Source organism: Phoenix dactylifera, chromosome 4, assembly GCF_051530095.1.
Source record: "Phoenix dactylifera cultivar Ajwa chromosome 4, Ajwa_hap1_PhDact_Kaust_v1.1, whole genome shotgun sequence".
In the NCBI taxonomy this organism is placed as follows: Eukaryota; Viridiplantae; Streptophyta; class Magnoliopsida; order Arecales; family Arecaceae; genus Phoenix; species Phoenix dactylifera.
This window is the reverse complement of record NC_143193.1, coordinates 49,797,099-49,821,865: the sequence shown is the minus strand read 5'-3', so window position 1 is coordinate 49,821,865 and position 24,767 is coordinate 49,797,099. Positions and strand designations below refer to the sequence as shown.

General features: G+C 37.1%; 3 protein-coding genes across 9 annotated transcripts in view; 1 reads left to right on the top strand and 2 right to left on the bottom strand.

Moving 5' to 3' along the window:
* Window positions 1-8,282, top strand: part of LOC103704838 (pyruvate kinase 1, cytosolic-like) — a 12,642-nt gene extending 4,360 nt beyond the window's left edge. Inside the window, exons 5-16 of the mRNA XM_008788309.6 lie at window positions 906-983; window positions 1,084-1,215; window positions 2,184-2,264; window positions 3,744-3,812; window positions 3,915-4,004; window positions 4,509-4,653; window positions 4,737-4,825; window positions 4,967-5,062; window positions 5,148-5,215; window positions 5,329-5,428; window positions 5,557-5,613; window positions 7,810-8,282. Coding sequence (XP_008786531.4) covers window positions 906-983; window positions 1,084-1,215; window positions 2,184-2,264; window positions 3,744-3,812; window positions 3,915-4,004; window positions 4,509-4,653; window positions 4,737-4,825; window positions 4,967-5,062; window positions 5,148-5,215; window positions 5,329-5,428; window positions 5,557-5,613; window positions 7,810-7,965 — 1,161 coding nt within the window. The 3' untranslated portion in view covers window positions 7,966-8,282. The remainder of the gene's footprint in view (window positions 1-905; window positions 984-1,083; window positions 1,216-2,183; window positions 2,265-3,743; window positions 3,813-3,914; window positions 4,005-4,508; window positions 4,654-4,736; window positions 4,826-4,966; window positions 5,063-5,147; window positions 5,216-5,328; window positions 5,429-5,556; window positions 5,614-7,809) is intronic.
* NDHT (Chaperone DnaJ-domain superfamily protein) lies at window positions 5,133-10,270 on the bottom strand. 4 transcript variants are annotated; one of them, XM_088720379.2, is made up of 3 exons: window positions 9,750-10,124; window positions 8,713-9,137; window positions 5,133-5,263 (listed from the first exon to the last, which is right to left on the bottom strand). In XM_088720379.2, the coding sequence occupies exons 1-2, from the start codon at window positions 10,037-10,039 to the stop codon at window positions 8,717-8,719; spliced, it is 711 nt and encodes a 236-aa protein (XP_088576505.1). In that variant the 5' UTR covers window positions 10,040-10,124; the 3' UTR covers window positions 5,133-5,263; window positions 8,713-8,716. The 4 variants fall into 4 exon arrangements, with proteins under 4 accessions (XP_088576505.1, XP_088576507.1, XP_026659549.2 ...); XM_088720381.2 differs by lacking the exon at window positions 5,133-5,263 and adding an exon at window positions 10,131-10,270 and having other exon boundaries at window positions 8,653-9,137; window positions 9,750-10,029; XM_026803748.4 differs by lacking the exon at window positions 5,133-5,263 and adding an exon at window positions 10,131-10,270 and having other exon boundaries at window positions 8,653-9,137; window positions 9,750-10,026.
* LOC103704837 (zinc finger CCCH domain-containing protein 28) lies at window positions 10,222-24,767 on the bottom strand. Of its 4 annotated transcripts, none has more exons than XM_088720377.2 (9): window positions 24,423-24,767; window positions 24,241-24,333; window positions 23,784-23,829; window positions 22,361-22,450; window positions 20,522-20,602; window positions 17,987-18,050; window positions 15,208-15,299; window positions 14,957-15,090; window positions 10,222-10,356 (listed from the first exon to the last, which is right to left on the bottom strand). In XM_088720377.2, exons 1-8 carry the CDS (start codon window positions 24,677-24,679, stop codon window positions 14,974-14,976), a joined length of 840 nt encoding a protein of 279 aa, XP_088576503.2. In that variant the 5' UTR covers window positions 24,680-24,767; the 3' UTR covers window positions 10,222-10,356; window positions 14,957-14,973. The 4 variants fall into 4 exon arrangements, 3 of the variants coding, with proteins under 3 accessions (XP_088576503.2, XP_008786525.4, XP_088576504.2); XM_008788303.5 differs by lacking the exon at window positions 10,222-10,356 and adding an exon at window positions 12,350-12,678; XM_088720378.2 differs by lacking the exon at window positions 10,222-10,356 and adding an exon at window positions 12,797-12,912.

The following is a 24,767-nucleotide window of genomic DNA, read 5'->3' as shown; positions in this document are numbered from 1 at the left end:
TGATCCTAGATGGGTCTCATAAATTTTTCTTGATTCAGAATCACTTAAAAGTAGAGGGAGGTTTCTGTTTTATCATTTCTCTTCTTCCCTACCCTTGTCCTATACAATAATGGTCCACAGATTTTCTGCTTTTCTACTATATCTTAGTTTTGCTTTAAATCTTTAGGTTGTATCTTCACTTGCTTGTGATAAATCAAGCTTTGCTATACCCTTTTTATTTCACTTCTTGCTGTCATTCTCCGAAATTTGATGCTACTTATTGCTTTTTGCTAACTCATGTTATTTAGGTTTAGTGGAAGATATGCACATCTGAACTTAAAATTTATTTAATGCATATTAGCAGCCCACATAAAATCAAAAATCATACTCGAGTCCTACCTAAGTTTAAAGCTAATTTGAGCACATGTTAGAATCCAACTTAAGTTTAAAGTTCGTGTTTGCATTAGAAATAAGTTTTAGATCCATGTTTTATCTCATTTAGTTAAGGCATTTGCTAGCATCAATTATCCTATTCTCTTGCATTTGTTGACCTGCCATTGAAGCCTGCAACAAGTGCTGGCAAGATGTTGACTTTGATGACATCCTATGTGGTGGGACAGGATTTGTGAAGTGCACCCCAATGTCTGAGATAAAATTTGTTAGTTGTTATATGTTTTCTAGAAAATTGGTCTAGCCTTGGGTTATTGTTTTTTTAATTGTAAAGGGTTTACTTTGTCACTCCTAGGAATTTGGGATGTCTTTACAATTTATAGAAGGGGTAGCTTTAAGACTTGTAATAGAGCTAACCACTACCATGTGGAGAAGAACTATGCTATCACTATTCTGATAAAAACAGAGGACCATTTATGATTCTTGAATCTTCTTTATTTCTTATTATGGTCTTTTTGCTTGACTTGGGATTGTAGGCAGTTAAAAAAGGCGACACAATTTTTGTTGGGCAGTATCTTTTCACGGGAAGTGAAACAACATCAGTATGGCTTGAGGTGAAGATTTTGATCGGCACTTCTTTGTTATATGTTGAAGGTTTTACGTCCTTGATATTGTGTCAAACTTATATATTCTGCGAAAATCTTTTATCTGCAGGTTTTGGAGACAATTGACCAAGATGTAAAATGCCTTGTCAAGAATAGTGCTATACTTGCTGGCTCCATTTTTACTATGCATGTGTCACAAGTGCAAATCAATTTACCCACTCTGACTAGTGCTGATAAGCAAGTAATTTCTTATTACTCTTGCTGATGTTATTGCATGATTACCAGACATTACTTTCCAAAATGTTCTAAACTTGCATACAATGTGTTACAGGGCTATCTAGATGTTGTTCTAATTGTTGTAGTTTTACATTGGGATTTAGAATATTATTGCCACTTCCTTTGGTTGATTGTCATGTTCATGCAGCTCATTCCAGTAACTGGTTATTATAGACAGGATTATAACCTAATAGTGCTAAATTTATTTATTTTTAAATATATGATAGTTTCATGTGGTACTTGCCTTTGATATATGTGGTATCTAGATCTTTTACCTATCCTGTGAACTACACAACCAGTGAGATTGTAGAACAGATTAATTTAAGCAGCTCATTGTTGAAATATTCCTTTCTGAATTTTGAGCCATATGATTTAACACATGTGAATCCCTGTTTTAATGAGTGTTTATGACTACTATATTAAATACTGGTGTCAATATTCAGAAATTTGCAGTCTGATAAGTTCTTGATGAGAATCTACTTTGAAGTTTAAGTGGTCCATATTTGGAATGGAAGGCCACGTGCCCATGTTGTGGGCCCTTAATGAGCAGAATTTCTATTGTTTGCTGGGGCTTAGCAACAGGAACCTCTGTATTTGCATGGTTATATCAATGTTTCTGACTATAATTGTTCATCTAGTCTAGTGACACTATTTTAGCAGGGCCATCCAAGACATTTACTATATCAACTCATCATATTGCTGAAGTTGATAGCTTGTCATTTCTTAATACTTTAGTTGGGGGGGGGGGGGTCTGAACTCTGATCTAAAGTGGTTGCATTTATTATTTCTTCTTTGTATTCAATGTATTAAGAAAATTAATGAGTTTTTGTATCATTTTGATGCTGGTTAATTTTGTTTTCTTGATATTTTCACAATAGTTTTTTGTTTCACTTCAATGTTAAAATTTATTTCTTTGGTCTGTGATTTTGTTAGGTTATTTCAACTTGGGGGTTGCATAACAATGTTGATCTGGTTTCTCTTTCATACACCCGCCATGCAGAAGATGTCCAGGAGGTGAGTTGTTTTGAGATTTTTTTTTATTTATATGCCTGTATACTGGTATTTTTATTTTTATTTTTATAGAGAATACTTCTAGTGGTTTTCTGGTAATAAATATTGAGCTGAACTATATTATCAACAAAATCTATACTAGTTAAATTTATCTTGCTACTACTATCTTTTTCTTAAATTACAGGTCTGAAAATCCTCTTATTGTAAGTAATCATGAACATACTGGAATATTAGTAATATATGTGAAACTTATTCCTTCTTTTTTTTGCCTTTTTCCAAAACTTAATGTGATATAACTTCCCATCAATTTGGATCAGCCCAGATTATATAAGCAAGACATTTATACAACTTTCACGTGTACCCAGAAGAAAGTCAGATTTTAGGATTATTAAAAGTTGGTCCATCAACCTGTCTTCAATGAGCTACATCTTGCTAGAATTACTGGGCTGAAGCAGAGTATAGCTGTGTCCAAGTGTTTACATGGCAATAGTGTTTTGGATTTTTCCTTGAAACAAGCCAACCATGGTATACCATACTGTACCGAACTAGATGATATGGAGCGTACTATACCATATAGGTTCGGTACCAGTACACGGTACGAGGGGGGGCATACTAACATTTGGTACTTAAAAGCCAAACCGTACCTTGTACTAGGCATATCGACATAGTGACAAGGTGACCCCGGTACCTGGTACTGAAATGGTGTACCTTGAAGCCAACTATTAGTTGCAAATTGCAATTATCTAAGGCCACTTTTGTGGCACTTTGTTGAGTCGCAATTGGAAAACATGCTAAGATGCCACTAGCTTTGCCTCCATAGGTATCTAAATGCTTGAGGTGGTTATCAGGCCATCACTGTGCACTCTTCAAGTACAGCTTATCCACCCCAGGAAAATTTTCATCAATGATAATTTCTAAGGAACCTTCTAGTGAGATGATACACCTTTCGTACATTTCTTGCTTTTGACAAGCAATGATGCCTAAGTGCCGTGAAAAGAGATAATTGAACTTTCTGCTAGTATGATTTCCATGTTGAAGTTCATGAGCTGAGATTTCCTTGATAGCTATGATAATTGTTCTGATCAGGCATGTTCTCTTTTCCTTTAGATCCACATCTCTATGATTTTATACCTCCAGGCAACTGAAGGTTCTTCCTAATGCAACATTTACCAAAATTTGTGGGACATGTACATGTTCTTGTACAAGTTGTAGCAGTTCCTTTTTTTTGTTGTGTGTGTGTGTCTGGGGGGTGGGGGGGTGTATAAGTTGAGTAGTTTTTAGTTTTGTCAATGACGGTCAATTTTGACAGTCCAAACAGGTTCTTCATAATTACAAATATTAAGGGTCTGATTAGATTATTGAGCTTGTGAATTTTATATTCAGTCATTCTTTTTTCTTTTGGAACAAGTTGTGCATGGTTTCTTACCACATGAAAGCTACATTGCTTATCACATGAAAACCATATCTATTTGTTATGTGCAGCTTAGAGCATTCCTCAAAACTCAAAATCTTCTTGAAACTCAGATTTATGCCAAAGTTGAAAATATAGAGGTGAGAGCACTTGTTTAACCTTATTTACTTTGTTATCTCAGCTGTTTTTTTTTTTTTTTGATTTTTATGTCTTCGTCATACTTATAAAATATTATTTTTTAGGGTTTGGAGCATTTTGATGAGATTCTCCAAGAAGCAGATGGCATCATTCTTTCTCGAGGAAATTTGGGAATAGACCTTCCTCCAGAAAAGGTTAGAATTGCTTCCTATACCGTTTTTGTTTTTTTTTTTTGGCGAACCTCCCTATACCTATTCAAAGTACAGATTTTTGATATCTTTGTTACTTATTGTAATTACATGTTATTTCTTGGATGCCACCATCACTACACGCATTTTATCTATTTCACTGTATATATAAAGAAAAGTGTAGGCATCATATTATGTACAATTCTTTTGTGGTGGTGGAGCTTTTGGTGTTTCATTTAGGTTTTTATTTCACTTTAGTCATCCGAAATACAGTTCTTTCATGGCATTAGTTACAATTGTTCTGGGTCAACCTATACAATATTTTACGTACCATGTGTGTACTCAAGGTATGCAGTCCTAAACATTTATCTTTTACCATGTCAAACTACATTGATTACTAAGGCACATCTAGTTGAATAAATGCATGCATAAGGTTTAATGTTGCTTGTTCTCTGATGATGTTGCACCATACTAATGCATGCCTGTACTTGTGGTCTTGCAATGCTGCAGGTCTTTTATTTTCAGAAATCTGCAATTAGTAAATGCAACATGGCTGGAAAACCTGCCATAATCACAAGAGTTGTTGACAGTATGACTGACAATTTGCGTCCAACTCGTGCAGAGGCAACTGATGTAGCAAATGCTGTCCTGGATGGTGTGTAACGGCGTTAGGTTGTTGAAACATAATTTATTAGTTCTATCCTTGGCTTCATGGAAATGACTTTTCTGAATCTGCAGGAACTGATGGTATTTTGTTAGGAGCTGAGACACTTCGTGGCCTCTACCCTGTTGATACAATAAGGACAGTTGGTAGAATCTGTTCTGAAGTAAGTATCTCCGCTTATCCATATGAGAATCTTTAGAATGATGTCACAGATCTCAGTACGATCGTTACTCTGTTACCAAACAAAAGATATTTATCTCCGAAGTATTTGCAGAATATACTGACCAACTCTTGTGCTTTACAGGCAGAGGGTGCTTATAATCAATCTCTTCAATTTAAAAGAATCGTACAACATGCTGGGGAACCAATGTCCCATGCTGAATCTGTTGCTTCCTCTGCGGTAGGTCACTGTTGACTATTAATTTGCAGATTTTCTATCTTTTTCATATGAAATTCTAAATAAAGCTGTTTAATTGTCACTTAAGGTACGTGCTGCAGTCAAAGTCAACGCTGCTGTAATCGTAGTTTTCACTTCATCTGGCAGAGCCGCAAGGTACTCTTTAGTAGCTCCTGCTGTTGAAACTTCTATTGTTCTAGGTTCCTGCATGGTGGCAAATAAGTGGAATGCTTAATGACCAGCTCAATGTTGTCATTATGTATCCATAGGTTGATTGCAAAATATAGGCCTCCAATGCCTGTGTTGGCTGTTATGTTCCCACGGCAGAAAACAGAACCATTGAATTCTAGTTCTTTTGGTACTACACAGGTATGAAAAAAATTAACCATCTCTAACGAACAAATTAGCATACGTGGTGTTTAATTTGGTTATTTCAATAATTTCAACAGTGTATCAGGAGTGATTATAATGATAGTATACTTAATTCTTGTGTGCAGGCTAGGCAATCTCTGGCAGTGAGAGGAATCTATCCAATCTTGGCCAATCCTAGTGTGGTAAGCTATATAATGACTAAAAAATAATATGAACAGCATCTTCAGTGTACTGTTATTTGGACAGAAATCTACTGTAGAATTGTAAAAGTAAAAAGGACAGGAAGAAGATTGAAATAGAGTTTGAGTAGCGGTTAGATTAACTTAGAGCAAAGTATTAAACAATGACTGAGATGGCATGGGCACGTGAAATGAAGTTTTGAGGAGGCTCTTATGAGGAAAGAAGCTTGAATATGTCAAAAGGAGAGAGGTTTAGGAGACTGAGATGATATTGATGGAAGTCATGAGAAAGGATTTGAAGACAGCATTCATTGTTGGTAGTCTGTGCATGCCTTCATTGAAATAATGGTGAAAAAGGATTCAAAATATCTAGGATAACTTGATGCCAAATCCATAAACATAACCATTAAGTCTTGATCCCAACTATTTCAGGTCTGCTTTATGAGTGCTGTGCATTATTATTTAAAGTTGCCTTTGATGTTCTTTTTTAAAGAGGGGATTCCCTAGAACTCATGAAAATCAAACTTGGATTCCACAAGTTTGACATGCTTTTTTTTTTTACTGGCTGCAAACTAATATCAACCCTTCACCCTTTCTGTTGGGGCTTGGAAACTGGCATCAGTGTTGTGAAACTTGATGCCAAAAGATTAGTTTAGTGGTTCATCAGAAGCATAGATTGCAATTTGTTGGAAATTCTGAATAGTACATTGGTGAATTTAGTCAGGTTGCTTCAGTCATGGGTTTACTGCCTAATATAGTGCTTCTGGTGCGGTTAGAAGAGGCATATTCTTGTGTCCAGTTTGCATATTCTAGTTGATTTTAGTAACTGCTAAAGGTGGTTATGGTGGGAATGCAAGACTTTGTAAGGATTTTTATAATCAGCCAACATATGGTTAAAATCAAGACAGACCGTTCATCTTGCTTACATATGATTTCTTCCAATTTTTTGTTTCTTTTCAGCTAGTAATGTGTAACTGAAAAGGATGGCTGTTAATTAAATGAATAGATGTACGTCAAGATCCTAGATATTAAGATGGCAACAGAAGTTCGGGTTTTGTCATTTTTTGGTTATCCTTTTGAAGTTGTGTTTTGCTGTCCTTACTACTAATTACATTGTTGGGTAATTCTGATGTCATAGTTTATTGGCAAAAGAATCCTCAAACATGTGTCAAGTTCATCCTTCTGAATTGTTTAAGAATGTGCTTACGATCCATTTACCAAAAAAAAAGAATGTGCTTATGATCAAATATCACCCACTAGCATATGACAACTCTTTTTTCATTTCATTTCATTTCGTTTGATTTTTTTTCTTTTTCTTTTTTTGTGAGAAAAACAGTTGAGAGCAAGGTCCGCCGAACCGGTACCGGTCGGCGTATCGGTGGCGAGCTGTACCAGTCCGTACCAGCCCTGTACCGATTTCGTACCAGCCTGTACCGGTCCCGTTGAATGGTCGAGTTTTGAAGTTTCACATACCGGTCCCGTATCGATCCGTACCGGTCTTGTACCATCCCATACCGGTTTCGTACCGGTTCCATATCGGTTCTCCAATGATAAGCTTCCGGTACCGGATTCCACGCTTATCTGATACCGGTTCAAGGTAGTACCGGCCCGTATCGGCCATACAGGCCGGTACGGCAGACCTTGGTTGAGAGACTACAACCTATTTATTGATAGTGAAATGATACAAGAAAAGACCTGTTGTAGGGCCAAGGAAGCCACAAGCAGAACTTCAGACACTAAACGAAAACTAATTTCTTAAGACTCTTCAGGTATTAACAATGCAGCACCAATGCAAGAAGGAAAATAAACCAAGAGGCTGGCAAATGCTGAAAACCTAATTTGACAAATCAAGGAGTATTATATGTTCTGACAAACATTCTCAGACAAAAGAAGCAGCATAGCAACACAATGTGCTTGCATGACCGCACATGGAGATTGAATAATCTGAGCTAGAAAGCTAATTATATGGAACGTCTGTTTTTTTATGGGATTGAATAATCAGATAAAAGCAGAAGGCTCCTTTTCCCCCTCCATTGCTTCATTTTTTTTGTCTACAGAAGTGCATTTTGATATATTTTTTTAAATCTATGTAAATCAGTTCTCATATGGTTTCGGCCAAAGATTGGAGTAATTCTTTTCTCAGGTGATATCTGTTTTTGTTTTCTTTTCTCTTAAAAGTTATTCTTTACATGATGGCAGGCTGGTGCAGTCAGTCTGGACGAGGAGTTTGGCTTAAAACTTGCATTATACTATGGTCGATCTGTTGGCATAATAAAGCCTTATGATCGTGCAGTTATCTTCCAGAAGATTGGCGATTCCTCAGTTGTCAAGATTATTGAGTATGAGGATTCTTGATTGTGCGCCATTCTCAAATTTTCAAGAATATGCGCCATTCTCAAATTTAACATCTGGCATTTTGTGAACTCAATTTTTGAGGACTGAGAGTCAAGATGAGCCATTTGATGGATGTTTGTGATGCCATTAAAAACAGAAATGTTTTGATATAAGATTGTTCTGCTACAGTTTTATTTATGTGATTGATATTGATTGATTATTTGATGTTCTGTAAGCACATTTAAAGAGCAGTAGCTTTATATGTACCCCACAACACACAGAAATGCTCGGCACGTTGCTTAACCCGTTGGAATCAAAACTGGGGATCACTTAAGAAAGAGTGTTTGTTCATGGCTGTTTTTCTACCAGCTGGCTCTCTCCTTTCCGTGAGTTGCTTCTTCATTTTGGATTACGGTGATAAAGTAGATGGATTGGAGCATGCTTAGGTGTTTTTATAACCATAGGCTCGTCAAACTTCTTTTTTTTTTTTCGTTCGTAATTCCTATGTTTATTAAGCAGGTCTCTAATAAAAGTCAAGCCATGCATGGCTGGCTTTATGGAATTTCGCTGCAAGGCTCCGAGAGTTTGAGGTCACCTATATCTTGTGAGGGGAATCGAGTTGCCAGTTGAGTGGCGAATCTAGCTCTGTAATGAAACATATGGACACGGTATGATCCTGCCATATCAGCTTTTTGTGGGAGTACCGTGTGTGGTGAATCAATACTCGGAACAGCTTTGATATCCGATTTCTATATCGTGAAAGTTTACCTCATCAATACTGCTCCTTAAAAAAGACCACATATATGAGACAACAGATGGAGAACAATATGATCACTGCATCAATTGTTATGGCTGTCATTGCTTGATCGCTGAGTTTCATATTCTTTCCACCGAGCCGGTCCACCATGTCTGGTACAGATTCATGGTTCCATACATCTTGTTCGTATGGGTCCTCCAGCTTCATCCTCATCCGCTCGGCTCGACGGCTCTCAGCCTCTTGAGCCAATGTCCAGTCATAAAACCTGCGACTATCCTCGTTGCTCAGCACATTGTATGCCTCCCTCAGCTCTATGAACTTCTCAGCGGCTGCTTTTAGAGGGAGAGACGTTGTGTCGGGATGATACTCCTTTGATAATCTTCGGTAAGCTGCTTTTATCTCCTCCATGTCAGCCTTTGCTGATACTCCTAGAAATCTGATTGTAGCCAAAATGTTTAAACTTGGAGTTAGGAGCACTAAGTTACTTCTCAGGCAAAAATTTATTTACAAAAAGTTACTTTAGAAATTAGAACTTATTGTCTGATTATGGATTGAACTTGTAGCTTTAGGCTCGGTTTAACTGCCAAGAAAAGTGGGGAGAAAATTAAATTTAAAAAAAAAAAATTTGGGAGTCCTTTTCATTGTTTGAAACCTAAAAGGAAATATAAGGAGAACCAAAGAGATAATAAATGATTAATTTTTTTTCCTATAAAGCCTAGATTTTGTCTTGCTAGAATATAATGATTTTGAAAGAATGACAGGTAGCCGAGATATTTAAGAAAAGCTAATAATATCTTAATCACTTCCTCAATAATTTTCTTCAATCAAACATGCAGGAAAAGGAAAAGATAAAAAAAAAAACAATATCCTTTCCTTTCCGTATACTCTTCCACTAATTTATAGCTTTTTTGTTTGTTTTTTTTGAAAGAATGTATTCGAGTTATTTCAGAAGAGCAGGACCACTATAATATGCACGCATAAATAGTAGATTTGGATATAAAAGAAAGAGAAGAAGAGAAGCCATGGTCAGCAGCCCAAGGCTCTTAACTGATAGTGCGAAGCAGCTGATTTGTCTATCAGTTCAGCAAACCTCTCTCCCAAAATCTCCTCTTTCTTCTCACTCTGAGTTGTTGGCGTCGTCTTACCCCCAATCCACCCTTCATCAGGATTGGACCAGTGGATCCTTGTATCAACTCGACGCTCTCTCTTTTCACCAGCGGATGAAGATCCTGCAGAAGAATCTGATGCTCTGACATGCATCCGCCAGAGCACAGGATTTTTATACTTCCTACCACGAACGATGATGGGGGAGAGTGAAGGAGAGGCTGCTGTGGCCATGGGAGAGGAATCGCAGTTTTGAGGTTCAAGAAGAGAGCTTCAGTTGGAGAAACAGATGACTGAATGGTGGCAACGAGAGATGGTCTTTTACCTGGTCCCTATTCAAAATGGTCCCATTGGAGTTTGCGTGGCGTATATTCCCCTCTAAAACATTGAACCACCGCCCCAGAACTAATTTGGGTGGTCCCGAGATCCTGAGGAGACAAAATTCAGACACGAGACCTCCCTAAAGGTTCAAACATTCTCTCTCTAGCCCACGTTAGAACATCTTCTGCAGTAAGTTAGGAGGACACAATCTCTTAAACAATGCTCAATATCTGCAATCAATTTCCGCATAAATAATCAGAAACCTATGCAATTGGCAGTTGATATACTCATAAAGATATTGATAAAATTTTTTAACAAAACCCACTTATTTTCATCATTTATGTAAAGTCAAATCCCCCAAAATCTATTTATCCACCAACATTTGACCTGCATAATAAAGGTTTTTCCTCACATGCAGCTACAGTCGTAACCATCAGTTGCCAAGCTATTCTCCCACCATTTGAAAACTAGGAGCATTGCGTGCAACAGACCTGATATCTCAAACATCTTGATGATGATTTTGTTTCATAGTGATCATTTTTCAGGAATTAGCTGTCTGCATGGCGTCTGCCCTCACTTTTCTCGTTCAGAATGAGTTTATATTGTCTATCATGCAACTATATTGTCACTGTTTGCTTAAATTCTTTAAAAATTAATAGCAAATGACCAATTAAAAAGATTAAAATCCTTTCAACGCTTCAAAGTTGATCTATTCTTCTACAAGACTGACTCAAGATGTGATTCTGAAAGACTTGAATGATCTCTTTAAGTACACTGTAGACAGCACAAATTTTCTATTGAAACTGATTAAAGCATTGCTTCCTCAACGCAAATATTTGACATGCCAAGAATTTCAATTTTCAAAGAGGTGTTTTCATCTTTGTATTCAGCTTTTTGCAACAAAAAAAAAGAAGAAAGCTAGTGTACTCTGAAATTCTCACAAGTCTATTTAACCAAAGATAACAGGGAAATTTATCTCCTTGCCCTTTGTTGGACAGGGAATTGTCATATAATCCATGTTGATCTGGCATTTATCTCCCGCTCCTTGTTTTGTAGTTTAATATTTAGCCCCTGCTTTGAAGCAGAGTACCAGCATGTCTTATGTCAATTTTTGCATAATATTGGCCCTTGATAAAATTTCACCCATGCATAGTTAGTTCTCTTTTTGTATATCAAGTGACATCAACGATGTAAGATCACAGAACCATGTATAATTAGGCAAGGTCTTTTATGTCAAAGCACGTGTACTTTCCATTTTTTTATCATTGGGTATAATTTCAGCCATAATATAAACTCTTCTAATGTATAAAGTTAGGACAATCATGTGTAGGATGATAAAACTATGCATAACCTAGCAGGTCCTTCGTGCGCGTATGATTTTGGCCCTCGTTTTTGTAAATTTGACATATAAGTGCATAAGTTACTTGTGTATATTGGTACAGCAATCAGGCACAAGATGCTCAAGCTATGTACAATGGGCATTAAATAAGAGCAAGGGCTAAAGAATAAAAAAACGAAAAGAAAGCAGGGACCAAAAGATAGATCACTGATCAACAAGGATCATATGATGAATCCAGTCTAACCAGAGATTAGGAGGAAAATAGCCCAAGATAAATAATAATTATTTTCCTTTGATGAGGAAAAATATGCACAATAAGTAGAGCTTTCCACTTATTATAATAGCCTTATTAAGTTTCCTGATCAATAACTTTGCTTTTCATCCTAATAGGTGAAGCTTGTCCTTCTTTTATATGTAATCTCACAGTTTTTACCTAGATCTCTCTCCAATTCAAGTTTATTGTTGCCTGATCTTCCCTGAATCTAGCACATAATAGGTAAAGCTGGTCCTTTTATATGTAATCTCATAGTTTTTCCTAGATATCTATCTCCAATTCAAGTTTATGGTTGCCTGATCTTTTCTAGAAAAACTTAGGTCAAACCGGACTAGAACCCGATTCCAACAGTAGTGATATGTGATATAAATGCTTTACTGCAAAATAACCATCCATCTGAAACACCCTAAAGAGTACATGATAATTGACAAATACTACATATTTAACCAAATCCATCAGCAGGGGATATGTTTCAGGACAAACTTAAGCAGGTCATAATTACCGAGATCTCATTAAATTTATGGATGCACCTAATAGACCAGCAAGTAAAAAAGCTTGCAACAGTTCTCCACAAGGCAAGTAATTGCATGATATAAAAGACCCAATAGCATACAGCAAATCATGCTCAATTATTATTAGCTCAGGAAAACCATTAGATTTGGAATTTGCAATACCTATGCATTCAACTTTTAATAATCCCTCGACTTCAAAGAGAAACATAAGCATACACAAAACATGTGCTATTTGATAACAGATAAAATGAGCAAACTGAGGCTTATACAAATGTAATTATAAAGGCTAACTGAAATAAATTATCATGAAGGTTAAGGACTCCATGGTAGCAAATTTGCCAATACAACACAGCAGCAGGAGCAGCAACACAGCGGCAGTAGCAGCTATAGCAGCAGCAGCAGCAGAACAGAAGCACTTGCATTTCAACTGAAGCAATGAAGAAGCATTTTATTGTTAACTCAGTGTCAAAAGTTTCACTTTAATTTGCGAAAGCTGAAGAACTATAATTGGAAATAATTAAAAAAACATTTATGATATTACAGAAGAAATATCAATTGCAAGCAGCAATCGGAAGCAGCAATAGCGGCAGCAGAGCAGCGGCAGCGGCAGCGGCAGCAGAGCGGCGGCAGCGGCAGCAGAACAGTAGCACTTGCAGTTCAACTGAAGCAATGAAGAGGCAACACCTTCTTGTTAACTCAGGCAACAATCAGTGGTTTCACTTTAGTTTAATAAGAAACATTATTGAAAAATATTAAAAAATATCCGCTCATGATGTTGAAGAAGAACATCAATTGCAATAGAAAGGTCACGGTGGAAAAGCTGCCTATGGCCCATCCTCTGTTAAACTTATAAAACTTATAAAACTTATATTTGTAAATTCACTTATGTATGCTGCAGTAATTTATTTTTCTCTAATCGTACTTGAGTGGTGTAACAAATGAAATTTTCAATTAGCTCATTGGTTCTAAATCATCCCCCCTTTTATTTACCAGCATTGTAATAACCACAGCAATCATCATAAAAATTAATAGCATTTAAAGAATTGACCATGTTTTATTAGACAATTATATGCATATTCAAATCTTAAACTAACTGATGAACCACATGCTATGTAGCATACCAGGCTTATCGCCTAGGCAATCCATTTTTGATCTATTCATCAAATGTGCCTCCTAATACAAGCATAACACATCTTTCCATACAACTTCCATCTACCTTTTCATAGTTCTACCCATCATCTAGTCTGACCCTTCCAACATATCCAAGTCTCTCTTCTTACAGCACACCCTAGTGCACACCAGTATACGACATCTCCATCTCATCACTTTCTTTTTTTTTTTTTTGTTAGGACCTGGGGAGCACCACCTTATTGCAGTCAAAGTTGTACACTATTCATGCAACAAGATGAAAAATGTGAAGTACAAAACGCAATTATATGTATCAATTATGAACAAAAACAAAATCTAGAAGATCACACAAAACAGAAATGGAATTCTAAAGGCACAGAAAAAAACCCACAAGCCTGGTCTGCTGAACAACAAATAACAGCCTAGAGAGGCACCCACAAGCCACAGCTGTTGGTCAAGGGAAAAATTTGATAAACCATCTTTATCGCATATCAATCATCCAGGCATAGATCACAAAAGTTGACAAGACCCACTAATCCAACCATCCCAATCTTCCTAAGACTGCAAGGCTCTCAGGAATCAAGGCATCCTAAACCCAATCCACCAAAACACACTGCACAAATATATGGACCAAGCTCAAGTCAACACCCTTGACCCAACATATCTACATATAAATAAAAGCCATACAAAATGGGCGAAATTATAATAGCATAACAAAGACAAGCTCAGAAAGGCATGAAACTTAAGGATACTGAAATAAGCTATCCCAAGTGGCAATCAGGGGTGGAAGAAAATTTGATAAAACTGATTAGACCAATCTTACGCAACTTGCATTAAAGTGGATCTGCATAAGCCAGTAAGACTCCCAGTTCAGGTACAGCAAAACTGTTCTGACTCGCAAACATGTGGGTCAAGTATAGGTAAAAGCGCAGATGATAAAATGAGTGATGACCATGTGTTCAAGAGGTCTGTGAGATGAGAGCTCTGTGCCATGCTATACATCCAGCTATAGGCAGTCTAAATATCAAGAACAAAACATCATTTTGTGAGCTGTGTAATTTGGGAATCAAGATCTCAAAGATCCTTCTGCAAGTGCATGATTGCAAGCATATGCATTAATAATAATGATAGAAACTTAGTAATAATTATAGCCTTCATAAAAGTGATATTCATTGAACACGAACGCCTCCCCTCATTAACATCAATTGTACCAATTCTACTGTATCCCACGTCTCTATTCTTGCCCTCCACTTCCCTCTCTACACTGTACCACATCCATCATGATGCTGTGAGATGACATGCCCTCAAGTTTTCCTTGATACCTTTACTCATACAGAAACTTGGATTTAGCAGGTCATGTGGATTTGAGTATAAAAACATAGATTCCTGAATCCAGGCTCTAGTTATTAGAGGCCAATTCAGACATTGCTACATCATTATTTTGACTAGTCATGCTTCATTGGCATTCAATAATTTAAAGAAGTTCGACTAGTTTTCCTAAACTTATAAGACTGCAAAATATGTTGATAATCTTAGGTAGCAAAACATGTGAATAAGAAGAAATTATTCATTCAAACCTGACAAAGTATATGCATCAGCTATGGACCAGTCTGCTTTGTTTTGCAGCTGCTGGATGATAGAAACGACAGATATTTCGATGGCAAATTCCACGCCGAAAATCACGACAGACTTCAACTTGGTTGTCAATCACCTATTAGAAGCACAAATATTGTGAAAGCGGCCATCAAAACACATTAGCAAAAACTAATGCATATTAAATTCAAAGATCATGACTGCATCCAGAGACAGCATCATTAGATAGTTGTACCTTGGTTTGAGAATCAGGGTGGGCATATTTACATAAATCTCGGTTACACATTTTCTTCAGGAAGTCCTTGCAAACAGGTAGAATTTCCTGATCTACATATTATACAACAAATTATACTAAAAAAGTTATACTAACAATGTACCACAAAAACATGTACACTGAAAAATAACATAGTGTCGTGACTATACCCCAAATCAAAAGACCAAAAAAAAGGGGGGAAGTAAAAAAGATGCAATCACAATTATTATTTCTTGCTTTATATTTTTCTTAAGATACTTTAGCAAGTTTAGCCACCATAAAACTGGAAGGACAGTGCTTAGTTTTGCTCAACCATTTTATAACAGTATAAGTGTTCGCTACTTAGTCAAAAGATACTCCCTCGATTATGCAGAGAGAGAGAGAGAGAGAGTTTTTCTTTCTTGTACGCTCTTAAGAATGTTAAAACTATGGTTTACAGTAATGGTGCAACACCACCCTGCAAAGTGGCCATTTTGTACCATACTAGTAGCGCTTGATACTTGGTATAGGGGGCATAACAAGTATCGATAGGCCAAACCAATACCATACCAGGCGTACCAACATTATACCAACATGGTAGCAGTATAGGATCCGAGACCAAGATTATGAACATTGGTTAAAGTCATATAAATAAAAACATCCTTCCAGATTCAAAAGCCATGAGTGATTTAAAACCTTCAAGGTCATAAAAATCCTTGTCAAGCATTAAGTTTTAGGACCAATTCAAAGGTCAATCAAACTTGAGAATATTGAAAAAATAAGTTGAAACATTTGTTAGGAACACTTGTGATGTTGTAGGCAGTGATAGTGACAGCCATACCCTAAATCAATAATCAAAGTGAAATGATAAGACCTACATCCTATATGATACTGACTAAAGTCAAATAGCTAGGAACAGACGCAAGACAATGAAAATAATTATGAGAGGTGGGATTGGAAACAATGACATGGAGGTGAAGCACTTGGTAGCCCTACTAATCGTGACATGGTGACCATTGGCAATCATATGACCTGATACCATGCAGATTCTAAATATATCTTCAAGAAAATCATCTAAACTATTTGATATGTGAATTTATTCAGTGATTGTTATTTTCCTATACATGCTTGGTGATCTATTCACAAAGCATTTCAGTTTCAAAGAGAACATTGATTGTTATTGCACAAGTGTAGGGATACAAGGACCATCTAATATTCTATTGGTTAGATATACACCTAAAGTGTCTTAGTTTCTTTATTCTGTATTCCTAAAGTCATTGTTATGGACTCATTATCTTTATTTTTGAAAAGGCAAGTGGTATTGCCGTAGCAAAATAACAATTGCCAGAGCTAGTTTTTAATATGCACAAGTTTTCCCTTGATGGTTGTGAGATACGTTACCTAAATTCCAGAAATGTTCCTTTCTGTTGACGACTCTTCCTTGATGAAATGACAGACAGAAATCCATACCATATGTGGCTTCTTCCATCACCTCATTATGCTCTCCTTGGCCCCCCATGTAATTTTTTATTCTTATAATTTCCATCTTCATCCTTTTTATCAAGTCTCACCACCTCTTGTCTCATTCACATCTCATCAAGTGCAATGAGGCAGTGCGATGTGTGCAAGAGTTCATGAGGAAAAAAGGAAGTATAGAGCAAGGGTGTAAGTTGTGGCCGATCTCACTGACACGTCACAACAGGATGTCATTCTTTTTGCAACCAAAGGAGGTGAAGAAGAAGAAGGGAAGATAACAAGGAGTAGCAGCCAGAAGACGAAGAAGAAAATGACCCCATCATTTCTCCCCTTGAATCCAGTCCTCCACAAATGGAAAGTTATCATAGGTAGATTGCTATGATTCAACAGATCTCATCAATTGCAATACTCTTATCAACTATCCCTCACCTTCTACTTCTTTATCAATATCTCTCTTCATTTTTTTCTCCTTTATTTTTTTTTTGTATCCGGGTTACTGCTCCCTCTTTTGCCTCCTCATCTTCCTATCCTATTTTAGCTCTGCTTCCCTTTTGGTTGCAGAAAGAGAGAGAGAGAGAGAGAGAGAGGACTCATCCCCTTATAAATTACGGATCGATAGAGAAGGGAAATTTATGTTCCTTTTAAGGGAAAAACATCTTTCACTAATTCTCTTTAGGAGGGCAGACTTATCAATGTGCAAAAATATGCTCTAGCAGCTGTAACTCCAGCTTTGGCAATACCACTTGCCTCTGCAAAAACCAAACACCTAAGTGGAACTCCAAACTGATATCCATCTAGTTAAAAAGACCAAAGTGCCCAATCTAATGCACCCAAAAAAATTCTCATCTTTTTAGTATTCTGTATTTCCCAAATATAATACACTCTACATTTTTTCAATTCAGGAAACAGTTCTATTCATGACCACCTTAGTTTGATCTTGTCTTACACATGACTAAACGTAAAGAACTTCTTGCAGGCGAGAAAGAAACATTAGGAAAAAAAAATATTGAAAGCTCGCTATCCTCCTAGATGCCTTTGCAAGTTTCATGTATTCATATATTGAACAAACTATGCAAGTGCACCCATAACTATATGCTCATATAGTTTTATAACGAAGTGCACAGCATGTGAAATTTTTCATGATGCCCTAAAGAACCTAAAGTGGGAACTTTCCATTCCATAATTCCAAAGCCATGTCCAAATATCAACAAAACACAAAATTTTTTGATTGATGGAAGTTAATTTATAGGCAATTCAAAAGCACCAAAAAAATACAAGTGACAACGATATATGCTTAAAGTCATACCATTTCCAGTTCGAGAAGGAGAACTAGAAGGCTTCATAGCAGCTCCATGTTGTTGCACATGTACCTTTAATCAGATGGAACAAAATGTTTCTAGTGAGTTATCAATGCTTTGTACCAATCAAGAAGACAATAATTTTGTTTATCTACAGATTTCAATATTATGAGACCACAGAAAAGATTAGGTATCACTATATCATTACAATAAATGGCAATAAAACAACCATAACTGACGTGCATGTGGCAAAATGGGAAAATCCATAGCTAGGTCACATTTTCATAACAGCAATTGCAAAAGTAGCTTTCAAGAGCTTGAGGAACTAAATATTGTCTTTTGTTTATGTATAATAGTGGTTTTGGTAGAATGTAAATAGCCAGAAATGAGCTAGTCCATAAAATGGCATATGCCTTAGCATCCAGCTGTTACCGAATCTAAATTTTTCATCTAGACCTTTACTTGCTACTTCCTCCAATTCTTTTTACTTTAAATAAATTACTATTACCATTCTCGACATGGTACTGAACTATTTGGGCATCTGACACCTACAGCAACATACGCAATGCATGTTGAGATGAAGTTCTTGAGACTTAATTAAGGTGAACATAAACCAAAAACATTGACATTAGAAATGTTATATCTGGCATGTCTGCCAGATCCGTGGCAGCAAAATCACTGAATTCACCCAACTCAACAGTGGACTACTAGCTTCCATGGTATTAGTAGTCCTACTACTGGCGAATCTTGGGTTTCGTTTCTTTCTTGCCAAGTTGGCCTACCTCTCCATCCAGCACGAGTGGTCACTAGCAATTTCTTGATAAACATCATATTGCTGGACCCGTTAATTTTTCTACTTTTCTGTTGTTGTAGGAGACACTATGGAGGAACAAACAACTTGGCTTTTAAGAGTAGCTGTTGCTCGAAACAGAGTTAATAACATTGGCAATACTCATGGATATAGGGATTGGCCAGGACTCTAACACACTTATAAGGCAAACTGTAAAAATTGAAGTTACAAACACAGCAAAAATAATATATCATATAAATAAAGGTTTTGATATATGTAATATTTTAACATACGTAGGGACATTACATATGATAAATAATAATTTTTGCGTGCTAAAAGGTCCATAGTTCTATGTCTCACCACTATGATTCTATAGGATCTCAAATTAGAGCAACGCCCATGATGATGAGGGCCAAAGGAAGTTTTATTGCTACAAATCATGGTCGTCATAGTAACTCATACTGCCTGGTACTAGGCAAACAATACCATACCAATAAGGTATGGCTATAGTACCAAGGTTCAATACAGCACAGGGGCCAAACCGGTCTATACTAGGTGGAACCAACAGGTTTCACTTGGTTTGGTGCTATACATACATGTATTGCCCGCCCTTTTAAGGTAGTATCGTGGCAGTGCATGAGACAAAGATCTCCTAAGCCTACATTTGAATGGGTTTTATATTGTATTGTACTTGATGTACCATATGATACAGTAAGTTACCAATAAAGTACCAGGTACTCATACAACGGACCTTGTTTTAGATGATTGTGATTTCAGATGTTACTTGTGCAATCCAATTCAATTCAACCAAGACCAATTGTTACCCACCCTACCAAAAGTACCCAAGGCATGTTCCCAGTATACATCAAGCATATCCTCGTTCACATGCGAAACCATTTTGTTTTGAAATAAATGGATATTCAAAGGAATTATGTAATACTTAACATGTTTATATTCAAGGTGTTCTGATATAAGTAACAGTATTCTGCATCTACAAATTCACCTTCATCAAATATCATTGTCCAATTAGTCTCCTTTTTTTTTGGCAACCACTTAGAAATGAAAGGGGAAGAAATTACATAATAGAAGGAAGAAAAAGAATGGTCATGAAATACATTTCATATTGCAACAACAAAGCAGTAATAACTTCAATTGTCAAAATGAATATCAAATGCTGAGTGATTAAGGCTTGGGGTGGCAATTTATGACCCACCAGCCAACATGACCCGAAATAAGCAGGTTCAAACTTGGCATAATGGATCAGGATCATAAACAAATCAGCCCAACTTAATCCATTCATTAAACGGTTCAAGTTCAAGTTTAGAGTCCCGACCCATCTAGCCATTTCAATGCATGTTCTGATCCAACCCACATATGACTTGTTTAACTTAAAACCTATTCAACCCATTTAATCTAATCTGAACTATTTAATAAATAGGTTATGCGACATGGGTTGGGTTACATGTCTAATAAAGCAGCTGGATTTGACCTTGGAATTTTGACTCATTTAATAAGTGGGTCAGCATTGGATAGACAAGTATCCAATCCGCCCTGTATCTACATCTGACTTGACCCTACCCATCACCACCCCTAACTGAGGCCCAAACCAACAGAAGAGAACTAATCCAAACAAGCACTATATATATCATTATCCTACAATTACATGCATATATGAAAATAATAAAAATAGTAAAACATGAAAGAGTAGATATGCTAGGAAACATGATGATAAAGTAGTGGAAATATCTCTAACCTGAGCCGTCGCATGAGCTTGAACATGAGAGTACCTACAAGATTTGCGTTCACACTTTCCACGTACAAAATCTTGGCAAACCTTTATTCAAAAATCGAGAACAAAAAAAAGGTTATATTGCAAAACAAAAAAAATGACACAATGCATTAACAAAAAAACGACAAGGAATATGCATGCATATATGTATGCACATTGTGTATACATACATTTGTGAGAGACCAATTGCATGTATTTATATATGTATGCATGCCATCCATACATATGTTTGTAAGAGATCACATGCATGGCTCCTAGCTGACCATGAATTTTTATCAAAAAAATAATCTTGTGATAAAAAAAGAATGGCTCGCTCCATGAGGTTCCTCTCATTGCAGGGTCTGGAAAGGATTAGATGTGCACAGCCTTACACCTGCGTGCTGAGAGGCTATTTCTATGTTTCGAATCTATGATCTCCAGGTCACAATGGAGTAACCTTACGGCTATGCCAAGGCTCACATTCTAAAAAAAATTGTGATATTAGCACAAATTGGTAATAACCATATCAGTGAGTTCAAACTAAACAGCATGGTTTTGCATGAACTATATATATGATTACAACTACACCACTTAGTAGGAAATCTCACGCATCTTTTAAAAAATGCGAAGTTAATACGTATCATCTAAGGGCTTTTTGGTTAACAAGTTTCATTAAAATGAATATACAAAACACTCAAAATGAATGAGTTTTACAAAACTTGTTGTTTAGTTGTTTTCCATAAAACCTATTTTGTCCAAATTGGCAAGTCTTAAAACCTGAAAAGTGAGTTTTATGAAAAATAAGTCTCTCCGTATTTTTTTGTAAAACTAGTTTTTTTTTTTTTTTACATAGAATCATGATTTATGAATATCTATTATAGTGAAACTCAGAGGCAACCAAACAGCCCCTTAAAATGGTAAACATGAGATATTTTGCAATTACATTGCTTAGCAAATGGAAATTCAGTAACTGATTGGAGCAGTATTTTGCACTTTACAGGCTTATTTTCTGCAAGTGGTTCTCCAAACAGCATCTCTTAGCCTGGAAGTTTGGGTGGGTTTTTAACTTACAAACTTCTAAGATTGCCATCTATTCTCTTCTTTTATTATGAAACTGTAGGATTCTTCTTCTTGGGGGATTCCAAGGAAGTACGCGATGGTGCTAACATCACTAAAATTTAATACATGCTTCAATTTAACATGAATGTCCAAAAATTAAAGTGACAGAGAAAGTCCTACATGGGTTTTTGACAAAATCAGATACTTTCAACCAGATTAGACATTGAAAGATTTGAAAAAAATCAAACACATTTTGAAGAAAACAATGAAAGAGTTGCACAAAAGCAATAGCAAACAACTCTCATGTTCAAGAGAGAGAGGTAGCTCAAGCATCCAAGACAGCGAAATCAACTTTAATTTCTGAGAGAGTTTACTACAGATTTGGTGGTGCAAAAGTGTTCTACATGAAGGTTGTTTTAAGGTATCCCAGTTCTGAGCTTAACCAAGAGGAGTTTCACTAAGAATATAGAAGCGAAAATGAATACCACTAACGTGAGCAGAAAAAATACCTAAAAAGGTCTGGGGTAAAAGAAGAAGAAGAAAGGATATCCTGTACAGAGACTTTAAATAAAAGTAGTTCAAAAACAAAAATCTTACCATATGTCTAGGTTGATGCATCCAATGCAACCACGATTCAGTGTCAAGCATTTGAATAGAACAATATTTATATTTGACTTATTAAAGACTAGATTTAAATAAAAACAGAGAAGAATAAGAAAGTACCTAACTGTCTAGACTTACTAAAGTTTAGGTAGAGTAACTTACTATAGCACATTGGTCGATTGACATATGGTGAGCAAAGCGGCATTCCTTTGCAGATCTTAAGCATCGACCCCGCATGAAATCCCTACAAACCTGAAAACAATTATGACAAAAAAATGATAAGGATCCAGAGCACAATCAAGAAGATAGCATACACTATATAAATACATCTCCTTCATAACCTATGACTCTTAAATTAAAAGAACTACTACCCAAACTGAATCAGGTATGCTGGAGGCACTTTCTACATATAATAAAACCCTATGACTTGACAAAAGAAGATGTAGGCCACATACTACAATTGCCAATTGCTGATCTAGAATCTTAAAAATCTACGATTCAACACCAAGTTCTCGTATCAGCATGAACTGGGATTGTGACACATGCACTTCATTACTTTAGTATAAGAAGAGTAATGATCTCATTTTCTTGATAGACATTAAAATGGGAAAAGGAAGTGCACATTGTATGAAAAAGAAGTTTTATCTCACGAAATCTAAAGAAGCATATAGATGAGTATTCACAACATAGTTATAGCTGAAAGTAACTAAAGCAAAGTTTTTATATGAGTAAATTTATTCTGAGGAAGGTTACATGTAAAAATGCTCTGTTTTCTTGGTGATATGTTGCATTGAGAACCACTCTAATTAAGACAAGATGTTGGACATAATTGCTTAGTTCCATTAGACCAAGGTCTGCTGAATCAGCCGGTTCAACACGTAACATACCGGTACCAGCCTCAACTGGTACAGTTCGGCAGTGAAAAACGCATAGTGTATCGGTGCGAACCGGGCCGGTGCAAACATGGTTTCCTCGCGCACGGTTCCTCGAGCTGGGAACTGCGCCCACGCGGGGAATCGCGCTCTTAGCTCGCACCCGCGCGTGGTTCCCCGCGCGAGGCAGCGCGCCCACGTGGGGCAGCCTGCGTAAGCCATTTAATGCCGCAGAGTGGCATTTAATGGATGCCCCGAAAACCTAAGGGTTCCTCCGCAAGGTTCGTCCACGGAGGGTGATGAGTCAGGGCATTCTATGGCATTTAACGCATCCGCGCGTTGTTTTTTTTTCGCGTCCACACGCGCATCTGTTCTGTTGGCCGATTCAGTACCGGTTCCAACCGGTATCGGTGTCCACCAGTACGTCGGTACAGTCGGTATGGCGAACCTTGATTTAGACTCGATTTTCTACCAATGTAAGTGTCAAGGAGGGAAGCAGAGAGATATTAGCTCACACTAAGTATGTTATAGTTTTTTTTTGTAATTTTTACCTATTGCATTTAATAATACAAAAAAAATGCATGGTACAGGAATATAATCCTCAGGATCATTTATTATACAAGACCAAATATAAATAACCAGTGGTGCTCAATAGTACACAACCAAAATAAGACTTCATACAACAACAGAAAAATAAACAAAAGCGAGCTTACCGTCTCCACTTTAGGATCTTGTACACCAATTGCTTTCAGGAGCCACCTAAAGCAAGCACAACCAAGCCATTTAGGCCAACAGCTTATTTCCAAGGCTGCAATATACAAATTTTGCTTCCACAATCAAGTTTCTTCACTTCATTAGGATTCAAAATTTTTTTCTGAACTTCTTTTACAAAACTTTTCAATTCCAACAGCTTAAAGAAGCATCGAGAAAATGTAATTATGCATGGAAACTCAATTCAAAGCACAGTTCAGCGATCTTCTAATTCAGCGATCCAGAATTCATTCAAGAAGGTCCAAAGATGGCGATAGCGCTATTTCTTGAATTCAAGAAAATCAGATGCAGCTAAGGTATCAAGAATTGAATAAAGTGTCAACCCAAAACTAACATAGTTGAAATCGCTAAACCCTAGACAAAAAAAAAAAAAATCCAAGATAGCGCAGAAAGCTATACTCTTGGATGTGAGGAGGAGGATGATAATAGCGGCAAGTCCTCCCGCGGAAGCAATGATTCCGAAGCGAATCTGCGCACGCCGTCACCTTATCCCTACGAGATCAAAAACATTTCATGTAACAACAGCGACAGCCATTTGGAGACTGCAAGAGGGCGGCGAGAGACCCAAGGGGTTTAATTACCGCTCGACGGAGACGGTGGAGTGGGGGTGAGCGAACTTGCAGTCGATCTGGGATCGTCGGCAGACGTGGCGAATGAAGTCCTTGCAGACATCGACGGTGAGGTCGGTCCGCCGCCGCTTGCCGCCGTCGCGGTCGTCTCCATCGTGGTTGTGGTGGCTCCGAGGGCTGAGGCTCCAGGACGGAGATCGATGCCGCTTCCGGGGGGAGGTCGGCGGAGAAGGAGAAGAGGAAGACGGGTTAGGGTTTGCCGAAGCCATTGGGCGGAGAAAGAGGGGCGAGAGGGAGGGTGAGGTTGGGGACGACAAGAGGGGCCGAAAAGGAAATGATAAAGGCGAAAGGGCCTTC

Coding starts and splice junctions, on each gene's coding strand:
- NDHT (XM_088720379.2), bottom strand. CDS start 10,039: ATGGCCACAGCAGCCTCTCCTTCACTCTCCCCCATCATCGTTCGTGGT. Junction 9,138..9,749: donor TCAGCTGCTTCGCACTATCA/GTTAAGAGCCTT, acceptor GGCTACAATCAG/ATTTCTAGGAGTATCAGCAA.
- LOC103704837 (XM_088720377.2), bottom strand. CDS start 24,679: ATGGCTTCGGCAAACCCTAACCCGTCTTCCTCTTCTCCTTCTCCGCCG. Junction 22,451..23,783: donor AAGATCCTAAAGTGGAGACG/GTAAGCTCGCTT, acceptor AATTGTTTTCAG/GTTTGTAGGGATTTCATGCG. Junction 20,603..22,360: donor CAATCGACCAATGTGCTATA/GTAAGTTACTCT, acceptor TTTTGAATAAAG/GTTTGCCAAGATTTTGTACG.